Source organism: Anguilla rostrata, chromosome 14, assembly GCF_018555375.3.
Source record: "Anguilla rostrata isolate EN2019 chromosome 14, ASM1855537v3, whole genome shotgun sequence".
Taxonomy (NCBI): Eukaryota; Metazoa; Chordata; class Actinopteri; order Anguilliformes; family Anguillidae; genus Anguilla; species Anguilla rostrata.
Genome location: NC_057946.1, coordinates 37096900 through 37116950, shown reverse-complemented (window position 1 = coordinate 37116950; position 20051 = coordinate 37096900). Strand labels below are relative to the sequence as shown.

At 46.9% G+C, this 20051-nt stretch overlaps 1 protein-coding gene across 2 annotated transcripts in view; it reads left to right on the top strand.

The window, feature by feature from the left end:
• LOC135239162 (RIMS-binding protein 2-like) overlaps positions 1–20024 on the top strand; it is a 27740-nt gene extending 7716 nt beyond the window's left edge. The window contains exons 5-15 of one of the 2 annotated variants that reach the window (XM_064307645.1): positions 371–522; positions 1938–2651; positions 2753–2905; positions 3151–3303; positions 3431–3530; positions 11585–11748; positions 13276–13444; positions 13824–13927; positions 14366–14437; positions 16176–16307; positions 17666–20024. In XM_064307645.1, the coding sequence (XP_064163715.1) occupies positions 371–522; positions 1938–2651; positions 2753–2905; positions 3151–3303; positions 3431–3530; positions 11585–11748; positions 13276–13444; positions 13824–13927; positions 14366–14437; positions 16176–16307; positions 17666–17932 (2180 nt within the window). In that variant the 3' untranslated portion in view covers positions 17933–20024. Of the gene's footprint in view, positions 1–370; positions 523–1937; positions 2652–2752; positions 2906–3150; positions 3304–3430; positions 3531–11584; positions 11749–13275; positions 13445–13823; positions 13928–14365; positions 14438–16175; positions 16308–17662 lie in introns of both variants that reach the window. The other variant, XM_064307644.1, reaches the window with a different exon arrangement.
• Positions 20025–20051: the final 27 nt, after the last annotated feature.

Genomic DNA, 20051 nt, shown 5'->3' with positions numbered 1-20051 from the left:
GTAGCGGATGCCGGAGATTGCGTTTTCGGGGGGCCCCCGAGGGCGCTGCGGGACGAAACTGAAGCGTCCCAGTTTGGGGTCTAATGGCGGGACGCGGGTCGAGGGAGCGGCTCTATCAAAGACGCAGCGCGGAATCTGCTGGGGGCCCAAAACGGCGTCGGACGAGGCCGTGTGCTGTGTGTGGGGGGGGGGGGCGCTGATCCACTGTGGAGTGACGTGTTCAGGGGACGTGGTGTTGAGGGGTTGTGGTGTTGAAGGGACGTGGTGTTGAGTGGATGTGGTGTTGATCTATCTAGTTTGCTAGTTATCTGTATTTCTGCTGAATTGGTTGTAGTGCCTTGTAGCCCTCACCTCTAACCCCCCCCCACAGGCCCCCCCCTCCCGCCGCAGGATGTTGAGGTGCAGTGCGGCCACGCCCCGGGGATCCTGCAGGTGTGCTGGTCCCCCCCCGCCCTGTCAGAAACGGGGACCTCAAATGGAGCCAGCGTCATCGGCTACGCCGTGTGCACCAAGGGACAGAGGGTACGTGTGTGGGGGTGGAGTCGCCGTGGCGCTAAGCAACACCCCCAGAACCCCCTTGGGGGGAAGGCCCCGCGAACACATCTCTGTGAAAGAACGTTACCGGAGGGATGCTTCCTGCTTACTGTGTGTGATTCTCCCACGAGGCCGGGGACAGCTTTCAAACTGAAGCGTCCTAAACTTAAGAGATGCCTTCTCCTGGCTGGCTTGATTTGCTTGGAGAAATGTATCTTGCTGGTTTAGAGGCAGCTGTTTATTTGAAATCTTTTTGGTTTTCCTATTGCTTTGATGTGGCATCTTGGTTTAGGCTGCTTAGAGACCGCTATGCTAGATCATCAGTTGCTGCATTTAGCCATTTTCCCATTTTAGAGTGTCCATATAATAATAATAATCTCATTATTTATTGTTCTGAAACAGCCATAAATAAAATAAAATAGATTGCTTGTGCCTCTCTGCAAAGCAGCCGACCAAATTTTACTTATAGTTCAGATAAATGAGTTTATAAATCCTGCTTTAGGCAAAAAAAAAGATTTATTTCTGTTACTCCGATAAGACCTCGTTGGTCTTGTGACATGCTGTTCCAGGTCTAACAGAGCCAGTGACCTGGGACACCCCCATTAGCATCAGTGACGCGTCTTTACACTCACATATAATGGGCATTGACTTGCTTTTTTATGAGTCTGCACAGGCCTATAGAAGACGCTTTTCTGCCCTCTGCTGGAATTTAAGGAATACTACACTGAAAGGCCTCTGTGTGAGTGGTTGAATGTGCAGGGCTTTAGGTGGCAGTGTGAGGCTTCACTGTGTTTATTAGTGTCAAATTGTCTTTCTTCATTTACATGAGCAAACGTCTGACCTCTCGTAACCTGTGACATCATGACTGTGGTGATCAAATGCAGTAATCAAATGTGGTAATCAAATGCAGTTATCAAATGCGATAATCAAATGTGGTAATCAAATACAGTAATCAAGCGCAGTAATCAAATGCGGTAATAAAATGTGGTAATCAAATGCGGTAATCAAATGCAGTCATCAAATGCAGTAATCAAATGCAGTCATCAAATGCGGTAATCAAACGCAGTCATTAGACAGTAATCAAATGGAGTAATAAAACACAGTAATCAAATGCGGTAATCAAATTCAGTAATCAAATGCAGTAATCAAATGTAATAATCAAATGCAGTAATCAAACACAGTAATTAAACACAGTAATCAAATGCAATGTTCCAGTGCAGTGATCAAATGCAGTGATAAAGAGTGTTGAGGTAGTGTTAAATAGGATTGTGACCCAGCATACACACTTAACGCTGGCATTTTGATTGACAGATTACTCGAGTGAGTGGCGGATTGATTGAGACACAGCGGGCCTGTTATGCTAGTATCTGTGAGGGTAACGCGGGCTCTTTGGCTTTTCCCAGGTCGCGGAAGTGTTGCTTCCCCTGGCAGACTTTGTCACCGTGGAGCTGACCAGGATCCAGTGCCTGGAGGCCAGAGAGGTGGTGGTCCGCACCCTGTCTGTGCAGGGAGAGTCCCAGGACTCCCCGGTCGCCCCCATTCCAAGTGACCTGCTCGTGCCTCCCCACCCTCACACACTGCCACACCCACAGCCCCACCCACACATGCTGCCACACCCACAGTCACACCCACACACACTGCCACACCCGCAGCCATACTCGCACCCACAGCCGCACCCACACACACTGCCACAGCCACACCCACACACACTGCCGCACCCACAGCCCCACCCTCAGCCACACCCACACACACTGCCGTACCCTCCGCCCCACCCACAGCCCTACCCACACGCACTGCCGCACCCCCAGCCACACCTTCAGCCCCGCCCACCTCACCCGATCACAAAGTCCTCGCCCCCCCAGCAGCCGCGCCCACCAGCAGGTGCCGGTGAGCCCGAAACCAAAGAGGCGGAGCCGGGTGTGCGGATGGGCCAGTCCTGGGACTCCGCCCCCCCTCCGCAGCACGGCCACACCCTGGAGGCGCCCCGCCCCCCCGGCCGCCGCTCCCCCTCCCCCCAGAGGATCCTGCCCCAGCCGCGGGGCGCGCCCATCCCGGACACGCTGGCCAAGGCCATCGCCCGCCAGGCCGCCCAGAGGGTGGCAGCAGAGAGCGGCCGGGTGAGCGCCGCGGCAACGGGGACACGCCCCTCTACTGCAGACCATAATAATATCTGCAGGTTTCATAATTCTTATTATAATAATCATATCTTGTTGCTCAGGAGCGGAGCGGCTTCAGGGAGGGGAACGGAGCCGGGCACGCCCTGCACTCAGACGAGGAAGAGGAGGAGGAGGAAGGTTATGACTCCGCGCACGTGAGGAGGCGGGGTGCGTCGGTGGATGAGTTTCTCCGGGGGTCCGAGCTGGGCCGGCAGGTACGACCGATTCTGTGACCCGCTGTGCTCTGTGGGCATGGTTCCCTGACTGGGGAGGAGTTCAGAGGGGGGGGAGGGGTCTGGAGGGGAGGTTGGAGCGGGCTAGGGTGCTTTCGGAGGGAGCAGGGGGGTCCGTGGAGGTTCCAGAGGGGACAGAGGGGTCTGGGGGGGTTTTGGAGGGGGCGGGGCGGGGGGGTCTTGGGGGGGGTTTCAGAGGGCTGACGGTCCGGGCTCGCCTCCGGCAGATCCAGTACAGCCAAAGCGAGGAGTACCACACAGAGAGCAGCCGCGGCTCGGACCTCTCCGACATCATGGAGGAGGATGAGGAGGAGCTGTACTCCGAGATGCAGCTGGAGGAAGGGCGACGGCGGAGCATGGGCCCTCACGGAGCCCTAAAGGTGCAGAATCCCCCCTCCCCCCTTTTCAGAATGACCCCAAACAGCAGGACCCTACTGCTCACCCTTGCAGTGTCCTGCAGTAGATACCCAGGATATTCGGGCTGACGTTTCCTTGCTTGGTTTGCAGGTTTTGGGGAACGCCCACGGTACGGGGCGACAGGTCCGCCACGGTCGGGATTCGGGTCGAGGCCCCCCCCAGCGCCGGCCCATAACGGTCCCGTCCATTGGTCAGTACGGTCCCCTCCCCCTGGGCCCTGTCAGTGCCCCCTTTTCACGTTGTTTCTGTGTACTACCTGTCCCGTCACGTTTCCATGGAGTCACGTGTCCTCGTGTGAGCGTCTCCGTGGGAACGTGATTTCAGACCTCCATGCTGAAGGCCTTAGTGTACATCCATGCTCATATCTGTACGTCTCACCGAAAGGATCAATGTGTCTGTCTGTTTGGTCTTCAGGTATCACTAATGGTTTGGAAAAGTAATAATTTTTTGTCAGCTTCAAAATGACAATTTTCATAATTCCAAGAATTATTCATTTTTTAAATTTGCATTTCCCCCATTTATTCTCCACAATTCAGAATCACCAGTTATGTTTGTGTAATCATTGCTGAACCTGCAACAGTAGGATCCAGTCTGCACACTTTGTGTTACTAGAGTCATTCCAGAGCCCAATATCTATGGTGAGAGATTAGTCCCAATGATAGACAAATGTGGGTATCGTGCTTTTTAAATACAAGACACAGCAGAGATGTGTTTTACTATCCACAAACAAATGTCTCTCAAATGTTTTGCAAATTGTCTTTTAAATGAATGCGCACTGATGGTAGAATGCATTAGTGACGTGTCTCTTGTTTATGGATTATGATGGACACATTTGTCAATAATATTGGTCTCAATCCGTAAAAACCCGTGGAGACAGAGAAACAATAAATTGATGTTTCTCTGCTGAATTTGGAGCTAATTTTAAATTAATGTTCGCTTAAAGGCAGTCATTTAATCTGTTACTGTGCTATCCACCTCCCACCACAAGGGGGCACCATTTAAGTCCTCCAGCAAATAATACAGTAGCAAACAATACAGGTAACAGCACCTTCCGCAGCCACTCCCCCTATTCGTGAAGCCGTATGGGACAGCCAATAGCAGAACTGCTGGGCAGAGGAGGGAGGGGCCTGTAAATGTAACGCTCTGATTGATGTTTTCTGTAGAGATAACCCCTGAGAGTAACAGTGAGGGGAAGCCCTCACCTCCGGAGGAGGATGGTTACTATGGCAATTTAGCGCCACACAGGATTGGCCCTCTGCTGCAGACGGGGGCCCCTGGGTGTCGCTATGGTAGGTGGTGCGGTTCCCTTCTCGGCCACTGAATGCGATGGAGTTTGATGGAACCTGGCTTGAGCGTGTGAGCCAGCAGGGGGCGCTAAGATGGCTGCTCAGTGCGGCTACTGAATGACTGTATGCTCTGCCCTTTGGCCTGAACCCCAGGGAATGCCTGTGCACCCTCAGACCCTTCTAACCGCACCCCCTACCTCCTTTTCTGCTGCATGACTGGTGGCTGAAAGTTAGGGGCGGGCCTTTTGGAGGAATGACTGTATTGCTGGCCAATGGGATTTGAGCTCTGAACAAGGTGAACTGAGGTGAACCTTATCACCTCACTCTTAGTATGCTATTAACATACCGACCTAATTATAAAACATTTTTATTAAAAACCCAAAAGGAAGTGATAGTAAAATGTGGTGTTAATTCAACTTTCAGCAAGTTATTTGCATCCAAAAAGGATAAGATTCGCTTGTATCAGAGTAAAATGGAATTCAATTTCATTTGAAGCTTTATTTGAGTAGATAATACTGTTGGGGAAGAGAATTTGTTTAAAATGACAGTTTCTGAATCCCACAGTTTTAGCAACTAACCTCCTCGTTTGGCACTCTGAATACAGAACAGTTAAAACTCCGTGCTTATCCAACATAAAATTAGATTTCATTTGCTAATTATTATCTCATAAAAAACACGTTTTCAACGTACAAAAATGCCAAGTTACTAAAAAGTATTGATATCAAAATGACGCCAAGTTACGATACTACAAACAATATAGGCTATCTTGCCTCACCGAAATGACATAAGATGTATCTCAAAGCAATGCTACCCAATATTTCCTCAGTTCTTTCAAGTCACTTGGCCCTGTGTATAAGCATGCACTACATGGACAGGCCAAACATATGTGTGGATGGCTCTCTCACAGTCAAGATTGATTGAATAGGTGTGTGTATGTCCAATTTGTATTGGTATGTAGGCCTATGTATTTCGCTGCCCAGGCTTTCTGTTGCGTGAATGATAGTATGTTTCTTGGTACAAGTGTGTTCGTGAATGTGAATGTAAGATGCTGCCAGGGAAATGTTCCATGCGGATAAAGAAGTTCTCTATGTATGTATGTACAATATGTGTTTTACATGCAGTATTTATTGTACGTAGCAAATATACAATAACTTGCACATGTACTCAAATTCAGTTCAGAAGCAAGTATAAACATGTTTTCTGGAGAAATGTGCTTCCTGTCGTTGCTCAGCAGCAGTTCTGTACATTAATGAATTTATACATTAATTTCAATGTACAATGTTCAATGTGTTCCATGAGGCAATTCGAAATATTTGTCTCTTTGATCTGACAGAAAGTTTGCATGACATTGTGAAATGGTAAGATTAGAAAACACAGGGCCAAGTGACTTGAAAGAACTGAGGAAATATTGGGTAGCATTGCTTTGAGATACATCTTATGTCATTTCGGTGAGGCAAGATAGCCTATATTGTTTGTAGTATCGTAACTTGGCGTCATTTTGATATCAATACTTTTAGTAACTTGGCATTTTTGTACGTTGAAAACGTGTTTTTTATGAGATATCAGTTCTTTTTGCAAAGCGTTTTATTATGAGAGTGAGAAATGCGACCCTGCAAGAAACGGTTGTGGATTATGGCTATCGTTGTGTGAATCTGTACAGTCTGATGAGCGTGTACCGTTCAGCAGTTTCGGTTTGCTATATATGTAAAACAGTGGCTGTGAGAAAGGATGCAGTGGCGTAAGCGTAAACGCATCAGGAACGCAGATGGAATATGGTATGTACTCACGGATTTGACGTCCATCCAACGAGCCTTGACTGACAAAATAATGAACACGCCCGTAGAATTATAACTCCCTAGGTCGCAACTTGTGGAGCCTTCTGTCCTGCTCCGTTTCTGTTATTTCGTGGAGATGCACTTTTAGTGTTTGTAAGGTTTATCCTTCTGTCCTGCTCCATTGTCTGTTATTTCGTGGAGATGCACTTTTAGTGTTTGTAAGGTTTATAAGGCATTTTGATAGGCTTATCTGCAGGTAGGAATCCTCTTCGCTGTTTTGCTAAACGAGAACCGGAAAACATGATAGTGGAGAATAGGAGCAGACGCATATGTCCCAGCAGGCTTTGCATATGAGAGAAAACAACAGTGTGAGAGAAATTAAAATGAAATTACGAAATTCCGTAGTTGAAACAATATGTTTTTAGCAGAATGGGCATGTAGGTGAAGGTTGACATGATCACGGAGTATAGTGCGAAGTAAATGGAGTGACCATGAGCGAGCTTATATTCCTTATCAAATGGTATATATAACAGTCGGTATTGAACATTAGTTGTTGAAGTGGAGGGTTAAATAACATCGCACTCATTATTTGCTTGTACTGTAATGTAATCTATTGCACGAATGTTTTTTTCTCATGTTCAGTGCTAGTAGTTATACTTATGAGTGAATCATGATTTTAAATGTAATGTTTTAATGCGGAGTTGCAGAACGTACACGTAGTAAGTGGCTAGATACTATGTGGCTAGATAGAGAACAGGGCGAGGTAACATGAATGTAGAAACGTGGCGTTTGCTGATATGAAAGTTTTGTACGGTAGCCAAGTGAAGAAATATAGTTAGTAGAAATGGCACAGTGGTGAACTGGTGTAACTTTTTAATAAAAGGAATACATTTGCCGTGATGAAATGCATATGGGTGGTCGTGAGTGAGTTTTGGTAAAGCAAATATAGGCGTAAGAAAACGTTAGTGTAAAAGAGGAAATTATCTGCCTGAGGGCGAGTCAGGGTTCAATCCTGAAACCGGAGGTTTACCAGTCTGTGACTTCGTTAGTGCAGCACCATGCCATAGCTATGCAATGCGTGAAATATCATTAGCAAACCTGCCGGTGGTTTTAAAGAACACAGGCCAGTAAGCACAGAAGAGCTCCCGTTGAATCCATGTGGCTTAGCAATATTGTAGCCGGTTAATAACAGAACGGTGAACGGCGGGTAAATATGGTGCAAAAGCAATAATTGATAAGTAGGGTAGTAGACAATTATTAGTGAGGGTTGAAGCAGGTTAAAGAAACGTGTTCCAAGCTGGGTTTGAACCTACGACCCCATGTTCCCAAGACTGTAACCTTACCCACTAGGCCACAGGCAGACTAGCTGTTTGAACAGGAAATGTTTCAGAGTAAAAATGTATGGGTATTTTGCGTGTGTATGCGCGTTTTTGATTGGGTCGTGTAGGTGCAGATTTGGCTGGTGTCAGTGAAATGTCCAATGGGGAGACATGTTGTTAGTGGGATAGGCGGCAGGAAAAATAAGAATGAGAAGAAGAAGAAGAAGAAGAAGAAGAAAGAGAAGAAGAAAGAGAAGAAGAAGTAGAAGAAGAAGAAGAAGAAGAAGGAGAAAACGCAAAATCCCCTTAGTTTGGGGCTTTATTGTGTGGACATGTGAAGTTGTTTATGAATTCTGTCTGTTGAAATGGGGTCAGAATGAACAGAATTTAATGTTTTTAAGGGCTGAGTGTCTGTGGCTGTTGTGGTTATTTCTGTGGGGAACCCTGAAAAGTGCCAAAGTCTCGGTGCTGTATAGGTATGGGGCATGCCCCCGCCAAGGCGTAACTTGGCGGGATGGCATACCTGCCATCCCAATCAAAGCTATCAATTAAATTGCCAAATTCATTGCCAGCCAGAGCAACCTGTTGTACCAAACTTTATTAAATGTACAATTCACAACCAGATTAAGATGATTTACAAATAATATTACAAAATTAAGATATGTATTAATGTATGACAAATATTGAACATCTAATCTGAAGACAAAGGTTCAGCTTTACAGACAAACACGGTACAGTCAAAAAGGAAATGAATTAAAGATAACAAACCACAAGTTGTCTTTCACGATGTAATCTCAAGAAAACCAAGACCAAAGTTCAAAAAGCAAAAGAAGAATATTCCAAAAAGCCAGGGATGAAAAGTAAAAATGCCAGATTGAGCTGTATTACCACGAATATCAGACTGAACGCCAGGCCGCACACCAAACGCCAGACCCAGGTGCAAGATTTTGTTGCCCCACATGTCAAACTTTAATGTAGCTGAAGGAGGGGGGGGCAGCCCCCCCTTCTCCTGGCCCATGCATACTTAATGAATCATCAGGGTAGGATGCTAGGTCTGATTGGGTTAAGCTGTGGCCTCATGCTAACAAATTGACTTATTAAAGTGGCAGTTTTTTGTTGGAAGCTGTTGGTTAAGCACCAGGGCAATATTATCAAGAGAGTCATGCTTCTTGCCTCTATATAATGAGATCAATCATGAATATGTTGGAAATATTGAATATCTCTAAAAAAATGGAAGTTTACTTTTGCATCTAACAACAGAGGTGATATCTCTAGGCCAGTGGTAACCTACCATGTTCCTGGAGATCTCCATTAAAAAATACACAGAAGTGAACACAGTTAAACACAGAGCAGCAGAACTATTGGCGCTTAGACACATACCACAAGGATCATGGTTTCCGTTCTTTGTTTAAACCGCTTGATCATGGTCGGAATGCCAATCTATGATATTTAATTCAAATCATCAATTGAAAGTCTCAGTGTCTATAGCAGATAATGGCTCTTGAGGCCTGCCAGTTTTGAATTTACATTTTTAGAGGCTGTTCCAGTTTCAGAGACCAGCATGGTATGACCGGTTTTGTCACATGGATAATGAAGACTACACGACAGGCTGGATTTAAGAATTATTGCCTTAGAGATATTCATTTTTATGCTTGTGCGTGTGGGGTGGGGTAGGGGGGTGGGCAGGCAGCATTCCTACAATCAAACAGAGCAGACCATTTAATCACAATGCAATATTGTGCGGACTGTGCAGAAGTTTATTATACTCTCTCTCTCGCTCTCTCTCTCAAAGGCTATAATCTAAAAACAAGATATCCGACAATACTTAAAAAATGTTCTGTGTGGTACCACTTTATTTTCATAAACATAATATTCCACTGCGAACTTTGACTACCTTTCGGTCATGTTACATCAAGGTCCCAAAAATTGGAATGAGCATTCCATGAATATGCAAGCTGAAGTTTTGGGGTTCCACGTTATTGCATGAAGCATGACCTCAGGAAGATTTCACAGTGTACTTAGCTTATTAGCTTTTCAGCAACCATAATGTAATAGACCAATTTCAGAATAGTTATTGGATGAAAACTCAAACAGAAGACTTGAGTTGGTGCCTACTGTGAGAAGTGTGACCTTTCTTGGCGTATTAAAGGTATTGAATTTTGCGGGCGCGTTTGGTTATCCTCTTTCCAGCATCAGCAACACCGTGTTCCTGTGTTTCTCGCCTGAGGATTTAAAGGAGGGGGGTTGTGTACCCACCACAATCCCTTCACTGCGTATTTCTAATAAATGATCTTCCTGTGGCGCAGATAAGCCTATGTGAGTCCTCCATGTTGAAAGCCTAGTCCTTTCAGTGTGCTGCCCTACAGGAGTCCTCCATGTTGAAAGCGTAGTCGTTTCAGTGTTGAGCCCTACGTGAGTCCTCCATGTTGAAAGCCTAGTCCTTTCAGTGTGCTGCCCTACAGGAGTCCTCCATGTTGAAAGCGTAGTCGTTTCAGTGTGCTGCCCTACATGAGTCCTCCATGTTGAAAGCGTAGTCGTTTCAGTGTTGAGTCCTACGTGAGTCCTCCATGTTGAAAGGGTAGTCGTTTTGGTCTGCAGCCAAACAGTGATTCCAGCAGTCAGAAAGCTCTGTCCACAGCTGACTGTTTATGGGCGTGGTTTAAAAGAGGACAGATGTCTTTGTCATGCTGATAATAGGTGATATCTCGCCTATAGTCCTCAGTGTACGTTTCTGACGTATTTGTCCTTGTTTTTTTTTAAACTCTCATGCTTGCCTGCATCTGGCTACTCACTGCTAAATATTCTGTATTTTCATTTATTAAAGCATGGCATTACGATCATGTTATTAAAGCATGCCATCACGGTCATGGAATCATTTTTCTGTTTGTACTGTATGTGATTTGAGCGTCTGTCATGGAAAAGGATGTGTTGAATGGACTGAACATGCATGCTGATGTGTTTTCTGTCCTGTTCTGTTCTTCTGTACCCATGGCTACTGTCGGTTTGTCTTTTTACTCGAAATGGACAATTAATCTTTCTTAACATTCTGTACAAATGGAAATGCAAGCAATGTATGCACGTAAAATGACGTATCACACCAAATATTTTTTATTTTTGTGCACATCAGCTCGGTGTGCTGGCCCCTGACAGACCAGGGATATTAAAGTAGGGAGGGGACTACCTGCTAGACTAGCAGCCCCACCAATCGCAAGTGACGTTGTTAACAACACATTGAACAACGCAGATGGTGATTGGTGGATACTTACTTTCTGCAAAGAAAGGTGGCATTGAATCCGCCTTTCTCCCTACTTTGTTGTCTCTGTGCCAGACAGGGAATTGACCAGTAAAGGAGGGGTTGAGGCTTCATGAACTGCGAAATGGGTGGAGCTATGAAGTGTCACTATAATGATTTGAACCAATCAAAAGGTTTTTTTTTCTGAGAAGGGCTGTATGTGTTGATGGGTTCATTCAAGCCAGTGAATGACAGTATGTCACAGCCCCAACAATCATGCAGTTGTGAGGCCTCCCACTCCTGTGGCAGATCCTACTGAAGAACCAGATGTACAGCTCTGTATTCTTAACATTATAAGTTCCACCTCCAGCTGAAGCCAAAATGTTCCAATTTTACACGTCATGTAAATCCTGAAGGGGTATCACCAAATACAATGCCGTGGCAATGGTCGTTCTGTCCTTGGACACCCCTTATCACAAAGATTTAGAGTCTGCAACAATGTAATAATGTACCCAAAGCCTTGTGTAGTTATGGAGGTTGGAAGGGTCTGACCATCTGGTTTGTTAGTAGGGTCTGTGGCAGGACCTCCAGCGTTGTCTCAGGATGGCGTGTGTTCTCTCCCCGTGCCTCAGACAGCGGCCGGGAACACCCCTCCAACCGCTACTTTGACGAGTCGGAGCCGGAGGACCTGTGCCGGGTATTCGTGGCCCTCTTCGACTACGACCCTCTCTCCATGTCGCCCAACCCCGACGCCGCGGACGAGGAGCTGCCGTTCAAAGAGGGACAGATCATACGGGTCAGCAAATACGCCGCGCGCTCTGTGATGCAGAGTATTCCCCTTACGACAGTCAAATCAATAAATTGTGCAGAAACTAAACCATTTGCTAATTTCCACCTTTATGTACCAGAGAAGAAAGGATTAGGGTTGGCTTTATACTGTATGTGATATAGGAGATATGGAGCTCTGTACTGGGGATGCCCTCTAGTGGATGCCAGAAGAATTACAGTAGTAGACACAACAGCTGAGTTAGGTAATTCTGGTTAAGAAAAATGAAGGGCCATCCCTCCCACTAAGCAGAGTTCGCACTGTGCCTAGGGGCCTGCCTTCTCACCCAGAGCCCCGCCTTCTCACCCAGAGTCCCGCCTTCTCACCCAGAGCCCCGCCTTCTCACCCAGGGCCCTGCCTTCTCACCCAGAGCCCCGCCTTCTCACCCAGGGCCCCGCCTTCTCACCCAGAGCCCCGCCTTCTCACCCAGAGCCCCGCCTTCTCACCTCCACAGAGCCTCCCGCCTTCTCACCCAGAGCCCCGCTTCACCAGCCTTCACTTCACCCAGGCCCCGCCTTCTCACCCAGGCCCCGCCTTCTCACCCAGGGCCCCGCCTTCTCACCCAGGCCCCCGCCTTCTCACCCAGGCCCCCACCTTCTCACTCAGGGCCCCGCCTTCTCACCCAGGCCCCACCTTCTTACCCAGGGCCCTTCTCACCCCAGGGCCCCGCCTTCTCACCCAGGGCCCCACCTTCTCACCCAGGCCCCGCCTTTCACCCAGGCCCGCCTTCTCACCCAGGCCCCTGCCTTCTCACCCAGAGCCCCACCTTCTCACCCCAGGCCCTGCCTTCTCACCTCAGGCCCTGCCTTCTTACCCAGAGCCCCACCTTCTCACCCAGGGCCCCGCCTTCTCACCCAGGGCCCCGCCTTCTCACCCAGAGCCCTGCCTTCTCACCCAGGCCCCCACCTTCTCACCCAGGGCCCTGCCTTCTCACCCAGAGCCCCGCCTTCTCACCCAGGGCCCCGCCTTCTCACCCAGGCCCCCGCCTTCTCACCCCAGGCCCCGCCTTCTCACCCAGAGCCCCACCTTCTCACCCCAGGCCCCGCCTTCTCACCCAGGGCCCCGCCTTCTCACCCAGAGCCCCGCCTTCTCACCCAGAGCCCCACCTTCTCACCCCAGGGCCCCGCCTTCTCACCCCAGGCCCCGCCTTCTCACCCAGGGCCCCGCCTTCTCACCCAGAGCCCCACTTTCTCACCCCAGGCCCCGCCTTCTCACCCAGGGTCCCGCATTCTCACCCAGGGTCCCCTTCTCACCCAGAGCCCCGCCTTCTCACCCAGGGTCCCGCCTTCTCGCTTTGGTTTCCAAGCAGAAGAATCCGAAGGTGCTAATGTTTTAGAGGGTCCACCAAATAATTATTTATGCCTAGGGCCCCCAATAGTCGAGGAACGGCTCTGGAAAAATGAGTAGTAGAAGTAGAAGTAGTAGAAGGCTCAGCCTCAGCTCCTCATTGGCTGACTGCAGCTTACCCCTCGCCGATTGGCTGGCCGCCTCTCCTAGGTGTACGGCGATAAGGACACAGACGGGTTCTACCGCGGGGAGATCGGCAGCAGGGCCGGGCTCATCCCCTGCAACATGGTGTCGGAGATCCAGGCGGAGGACGAGGAGACACTGGACCAGCTGCTCAAGCAGGGATTCCTCTCCCTCAACACCCCCGTCGACAAAATCGGTCAGTGACCCAAGAGCTGTGCGCCAGGACCCGCCGACAGGTCCCGCGGGGGGCCGAGATGTGTCGTGGGCTAGTGTTTAAAGACTTCACCCCGCCATATTGCTCTTTACGATGCACAGTCACACCAGTCTGATTCACTTGTTTGCATGCACTGTTGTAGTTAAAGTGGGGGGACCAGTTGTTAAAATATGTGAAAAATATTTGTTTCCTTGTCTGAAAATATGACAGGCTAAATTTGAGTAAGGCAGAGGCCACACTGTATTGGCTCACTAAGTGGGTTGTGGACTCAGGGAATTAGGCAAGCTCTGAAGTAAGTAATCTGCCTCGTCTTGTCCAAGGAATTTGAGAAATTAATTTATCGCCACCCTTTCTCTTGCAGATCGCAGCCGGCGGGGCACACGACAGCCTCCGACGGCCACGCGGCGAATGGTGGCGCTCTATGACTATGACCCCCGAGAGAGCTCCCCCAATGTCGACGTGGAGGTACTGCAACCCTTCTTCCCTTCTCACTGCTCCACTCATCCTATGACATGTTTACATACTGCAGCTCCACCCATAATGAATTGCCTCTACTATAACTCCGCCCAAAAGCCTCACCCACGGTTCCTTCCCTGTTCTGTAGCCCTACCTACAATTAATCAAATGGTGTGTAGACCCACCCACTAATTCACTAATTCACATAAGCATGTATGTGTTGTTAAAATGGCTGGCGTCATTTCAAATTTCAATTCAGTCAATTGACCAATTAATTTATGTTCTAGCCATGAACTGACCAGTCTTTGTAGTTGTTCAATTCATGAATAGAATTTCAATACATTTTTAATTGTCTGAATTTAAAATCAAATTTACCTCAGCCCTGGTTGATAATTAAGTGTCAGATGAAGGATCAGTTCCCTGATCACACCTGTTCTTCTCTCTTAGGCTGAGCTGACCTTCTGTGCGGGTGACATCATTGCTGTTTTTGGGGAAATCGATGAAGATGGCTTCTATTATGTAAGTATGGCCATCATGTGATTAAAGAGACTTGATCACTGACCATAACCTTATCTTCCAAACCTGAAATATCAGAGACCTTCACAAGCAAAGATCACAATTAAATCTGATTGACCACACTCAGTTCACATTTTATCACTGAACCATTCATATACAAATTTACTGTAATTTTTCCAATCCAAGATGCGAGTGCCAAAATGTAGTTCAGTTATTACAACAGAATCGGAACTTAACTTAAACTGTGTCGAAGTAATGTTGCAAAGAGAAGAAGTTAACATAATTTGAGGGCTTCTTCGTAGAATTGGGCCACTTTTAGTAATGTTCTGAAGTGTAGAAAACATTCCTCGATTGAGTGGAGTATAAGGGGTTCTGCTCTGTATCTGAACATGTAAAATAACTGTGCTGGTCATTGTTGGGGTGTTGAGACTATGTGTGGGAATCCCTTTGTATAACACAGTAATTCATACTTTTTGAATGAATCATTTATAACTTCATAGCCTCTAAAACTGTACTCTAAAGTAACACAAACAGGGGTGTCAAACTCCAGTCCTGGTGCTTTTAAAAAAATCAGCAGCCAGATAAGGCTTTGAGAACAAAGTGTGTGGATTTAGCCAACCAATGATCTGCAGACACAGCAGCGACCCGCCAGCACTGGAGTTAAACCTGCAGACACTGCAGCCCTCCAGGATTGGAGTTAAACCAGCAGACACTGCAGCCCTCCAGGATTGGAGTTAAACCAGCAGACACTGCGGCCCTCCAGCACTGGAGTTAAACCTGCAGACACTGCGGCCCTCCAGGACTGGAGTTAAACCTGCAGACACTGCTTCCCTCCAGGACTGGAGTTAAACCTGCAGACACTGCGGCCCTCCAGGACTGGAGTTAAACCTGCAGACACTGCGGCCCTCCAGGACTGGAGTTAAACCTGCAGACGCAGCGGCCTTCCAGGACTGGAGTTAAACCTGCAGACACTGCGGCCCTCCAGGACTGGAGTTAAACCTGCAGACGCAGCGGCCTTCCAGGACTGGAGTTAAACCTGCAGACACTGCGGCCTTCCAGGACTGGAGTTAAACCTGCAGACACTGTGGCCCAGCTGCACTGGAGTTAAACCTGCAGACACTGCGGCCCTCCAGGACTGGAGTTATATCTGCAGACGCAGCGGCCTTCCAGGACTGGAGTTAAACCTATGTTCTGTATAAGTGAGGAGTATGAGCAGTGACAGAAACTGGGCGTATACTCAGCCGAAATCGAACCTCAGCCAAACACGGTGCCACATTCATATCTGTGTATTCTCATTGCAGCTTCAAAAACTGTTTGTGATAACCACAGGAAACACTTTTTCCAACACAAAAAACTACGGCTATGGTGAAATAGCAGAAACTTCAGCAGATTTGAAAGTCGCTTTAGTTTATCTAGTGCTGCAAAACAATAAAAATAAAAAGAAGGTGAGGAGACGGAGGATGGAGAGTAGGCCTATGCTATTTTCACGAGACAGGTGGCGACCCATGTGATATTTTGGACCAATCACAGGCGTTCTCTGCATTGACGACGGTGTGTGGACATGTCTGCTAATTCAGCCAGGAGGGATGTGTTCACTGCAGTGGTCGAAGTGGTATCGGAGTTTCGCTTTCTCCGCAAACGCATCATTTTACGTGATTCAGTTTGTGCTCACTATCCGCAGTTGGTTTCCGCAGGAAGTGTGCACCCGGCTTGACACCTTCCCCTCTTATCACCCCTGCAGGGCGAGATTAACGGCCACAGGGGTCTCATTCCCTCAAACTTCCTGGAAGAGGTTCCGGCCGACGTGGAGGTCTATCTGACGGACACGCCCCGCCAATCCCAGGACACGCCCTCGGGGTCCGAGACCAAGCGGGTGAGCGCTCTCCCTCTGTACGGGAGCGCTGTCAAACACTCGCCACCTTGATCGAGTTATTTTGCAGGGGAGAGGATTTGAGGTGGTGTAGGGGTCGAGGGGGAGTGAGTGAGGTGGTTTAGGTGTTGGGGGAGGGGCGGGGTTGAGATGGTGTAGGGGAGGTGGTGAGGGGGAGGAGTTGAGGTGGTGTAGGGGTCGGGGTTGAGGTGGTGTAAGGGTCAAGGAGTTGGGCTGTCAAAAAATATTCGAAGTTCGAAAAATATTCGAAAATCTTTTTTTTATTTAAAGTTCGAACCTAAATTTGAGCATTCGAATATTAGTTTTGGATCCCGCGTTTTGTAATTAACATGAATATACAGGCTTTAATTTCATACGGCGAATCATGTTCATGCACGCAAAGTTCATTTCCTGTGCTAACGTTACTTACTCTGTCAACAAAAAACGTTCTGCCCTGGACCCAAAGCAAGTGGATTGTCTGGTTTTCCTTGCCAATAACCTCTGGTGATAGCCTACTTTCAGCTCCATGGACACCTAACGTTACTGGTCAGCTAGCCTCGTGAGCCAGTCTCTTTATCCACTTCGTTCAACAGATCTGGTCAGCTAACAATTCAGGCTTAATAATGTTCCCATGGCAGGCTATGTTTCCTTTCTGTTCTGAAGATTTTGATAAAACTGGATGACGAAAGAAGTTAAACAAACTAAACAGAGTTAGTAATTTATGTTGTTTTAGGCTACAAGTATTAGCCGTTTGAATAGTTTTTGTGTTAAGAAATAAACAGGGATTTCCTATAAACAATCACTCCCCTATTATTGTGAAATGCCGAGTTGTGGCAAATTACATCCACGAGAAAGTGCTTTATTCATTTGCGCATTAGGCTATAGAAGCTCCATGTCTTTTGCCTTGCGTGTGCATGCGTCAGGTGAAGACCTGACGTAGAGCCACAACTGTTTCCACGGTCAAATCAAGTCATGTTGAAATTTTATAAATTACTACTTTGACATGATTTTCTACGTACGTGCCACACAGTTGATCTAAAATACGTTTTATAAATGGGGCCCCAGATGTAGTAACCTAGTATGAAAGTTCACCGATGTCCTCTATTCTACTGCCCGCTTGTGGAAAATAACGCACAGGCCAGTGTAGAGGGAGCGTCACGTGCATATTGCGCCCAAAAATAAGCAGCTTCTTTTTGTGAATTATATGCAAATGATATTCGAATATATTCTAACTCTGACTAATTACAAAAGCTAATATTCGAACTCAATTTCATGGCACTTTTGACAGCCTTATCAGGGAGGGGTGTATGGATCACATGGGGTGTATAACTCCTAAAACCCCCATTTCTATTTCCCAGCAGTCGACGGAAATTTTGGGCACCCCCAGAAGATCCACCTCCCCCACCGCATGCCCTCCGCAGCCCGAGGCTGGGCCGGGGGCCCCGGGGCCCGAACTGGCTCAGGGGCCGAAGGTGTCCCTGGAGCCCTCGCTCCCCCTGGGCACCTGCAGCCCCCTCAGGGCCCCCGACAGCCCCATCAGGGCCTCCCGCGACCTGTCCTCCAAAAAGAAGAAAGGGCTGCTCTCCAAGGGGAAGAACCTGCTAAAGAAGCTGGCCGTGGTCAAGTGAGAAGCCGCTGGTCAGTGCCCGTTAGCGCCTGTTAGCGCTCGATAGCGCCCGTTAGCATCGGCCTCTTACTCAGCTCTGCGTTCTACAACAAATTTATATGGCAAGAGGACTCATTCTTCCATTTCTGTCATTTTAAATGAAAGTGGGCAGCAAAAAAAAATATATAGATGTAAAAATCAGTGTGGGTAAAAGTAGTATTTACATGACCGTTGTCATATGGTACACATTTCGAGCTGTGAATTTTGGTAAAATTAGTGCCGATTGACTGGGACAAGATGTCACAGTTCTGCGTTCGGCTGTCCCCTCCCATCGAGTCATTGCTAGCAAAATGATCTACCGGAGCTTTCAGTCTGGGATGGGAGTGGTCTAAAATGTATTTATACAGCGACCCAAAGGATAAAGGTGTTTCAAAGGGCAATTTAAAAACTATGGTGTTCCAGCCAGCTAGGTGGGATCTTACGTTGACCATCCTGGTAGCTCACCACACCATGTAACTCACTAGAGCCACGACTAACAGCTCACAACATTATATATATATAAAAAATAAATATATATATATATATATTTGAGTTGTTCTTCCCTCCATTATAACCTTAACCTCAAGACTCACAAGTCACTGCTACTGTATGGTGTTATGATTATTTCTGCAGCTTATCATGACCGTTATGTTGAAAGTGTTAAAATTGGCCTTATTAAAATTATTTTGATTAAATACACACACGAAACATTCCTCCTCATAATTTCTTATCTTCAGTCTCAGCCAAGAACTTTCAAGGTGCATATTCTGCCTTCAAACATCTCAGCCTCTGGGTCAAACCATAACTACAAAAAATTATCCAGACTCATGTATGTACAATACTTCAAAAAAAAAAAATATATATATATATAAAAAAACTACTTCAGTATTGGTTTTGAAATGCCTAGTTGAAACCAACCTCCATGTCTTTTGCCTTAAACGCGAAATGGTTTGTATTTTTCGTCTGGTAAATGGAGCAAGGCTGTGTGCATTCATGTCTGTGCATTCCTTTAAAAAAAAAAAAAAAAGTAACGAGTCATGTGATGAAGTGACGTTCTGCTACTGTAACTATGATTTCAAACAACGTTTTTTTTTTCTGGATTTTGGAGATGTGATGTGTGCAGCTGACCACATTTTCCAAAGAGGTTTACTTTCTCAGTTCTGGAAAACCTCTTTACTGCTGCTGAAATCTAACAGCATTGGCTCATACGGGAGGCGTCACAGTATAACTAACTTCAGGAGCAGGACCAGCAACCCAAAATTTGTATTCTGAGTCCCAGACCGGAATTCTAATTCCTTGATGGTACCGAGATTATGTGAACGACTTCAGATAAATATATTGCACTGCGTGAAGTGAGGCTGTGCAAGCCACCGAAGATTCGCACGGATACCAATACTGACCCGCTAAATGAACGTTTCCTGTGAAGACAGACTGTAGAATTCTCACTTCTTACAGGGAAAGCATTTCTGCTTGTTTCACATTGGCATAGAAGAAGGTGATTTCACAGACTAATGGGCATTAAGCTGGGGGGGGTGCAAAAGTATGTCAACGGTCTGAAAGTCTCCGTCGTGAATCAAAAAGCCATTGTTTGATGCGCATCGTTAGCTGGTATGCCAAGCAAAAGGTTTTTACACTTCTCAGAGAGCAAGCGGCCAGGAAGTAATTTCCAAATTCCTAATACTTAAGAGTTCACATCAGAACTGACTGCCAGAACTGCCAAGCATGAAATGCTTTTGTCAGCCAAACAGACATTTCATTCATAGAATTATATTGTGCATTTTCGTAAACCACAAGTTTAATTTGGCATACTCCCTTTTGTACTTTGTCCATCTGAAATTTGTTTTTAAGTGTTTATACTTGATTTTCAGACTGCCTTTATTTGTAAATTAAGATTTATATATAAATATATATATATACAGTGTATGTTTTCCTCATACGGACTGAAAAAATCCTAAGTCTGCAACCGTGTGCTAGGGGTGAAAAGCAAAGTAATAACTGGCCTATATTTATGGTCATTGAGTACTGTGTGCATGTGTATAAACTTTTCTAATCAATAAATTTGATATTTTGCACAATTTGCTGTTCTGATGGTTTGTAGGAAA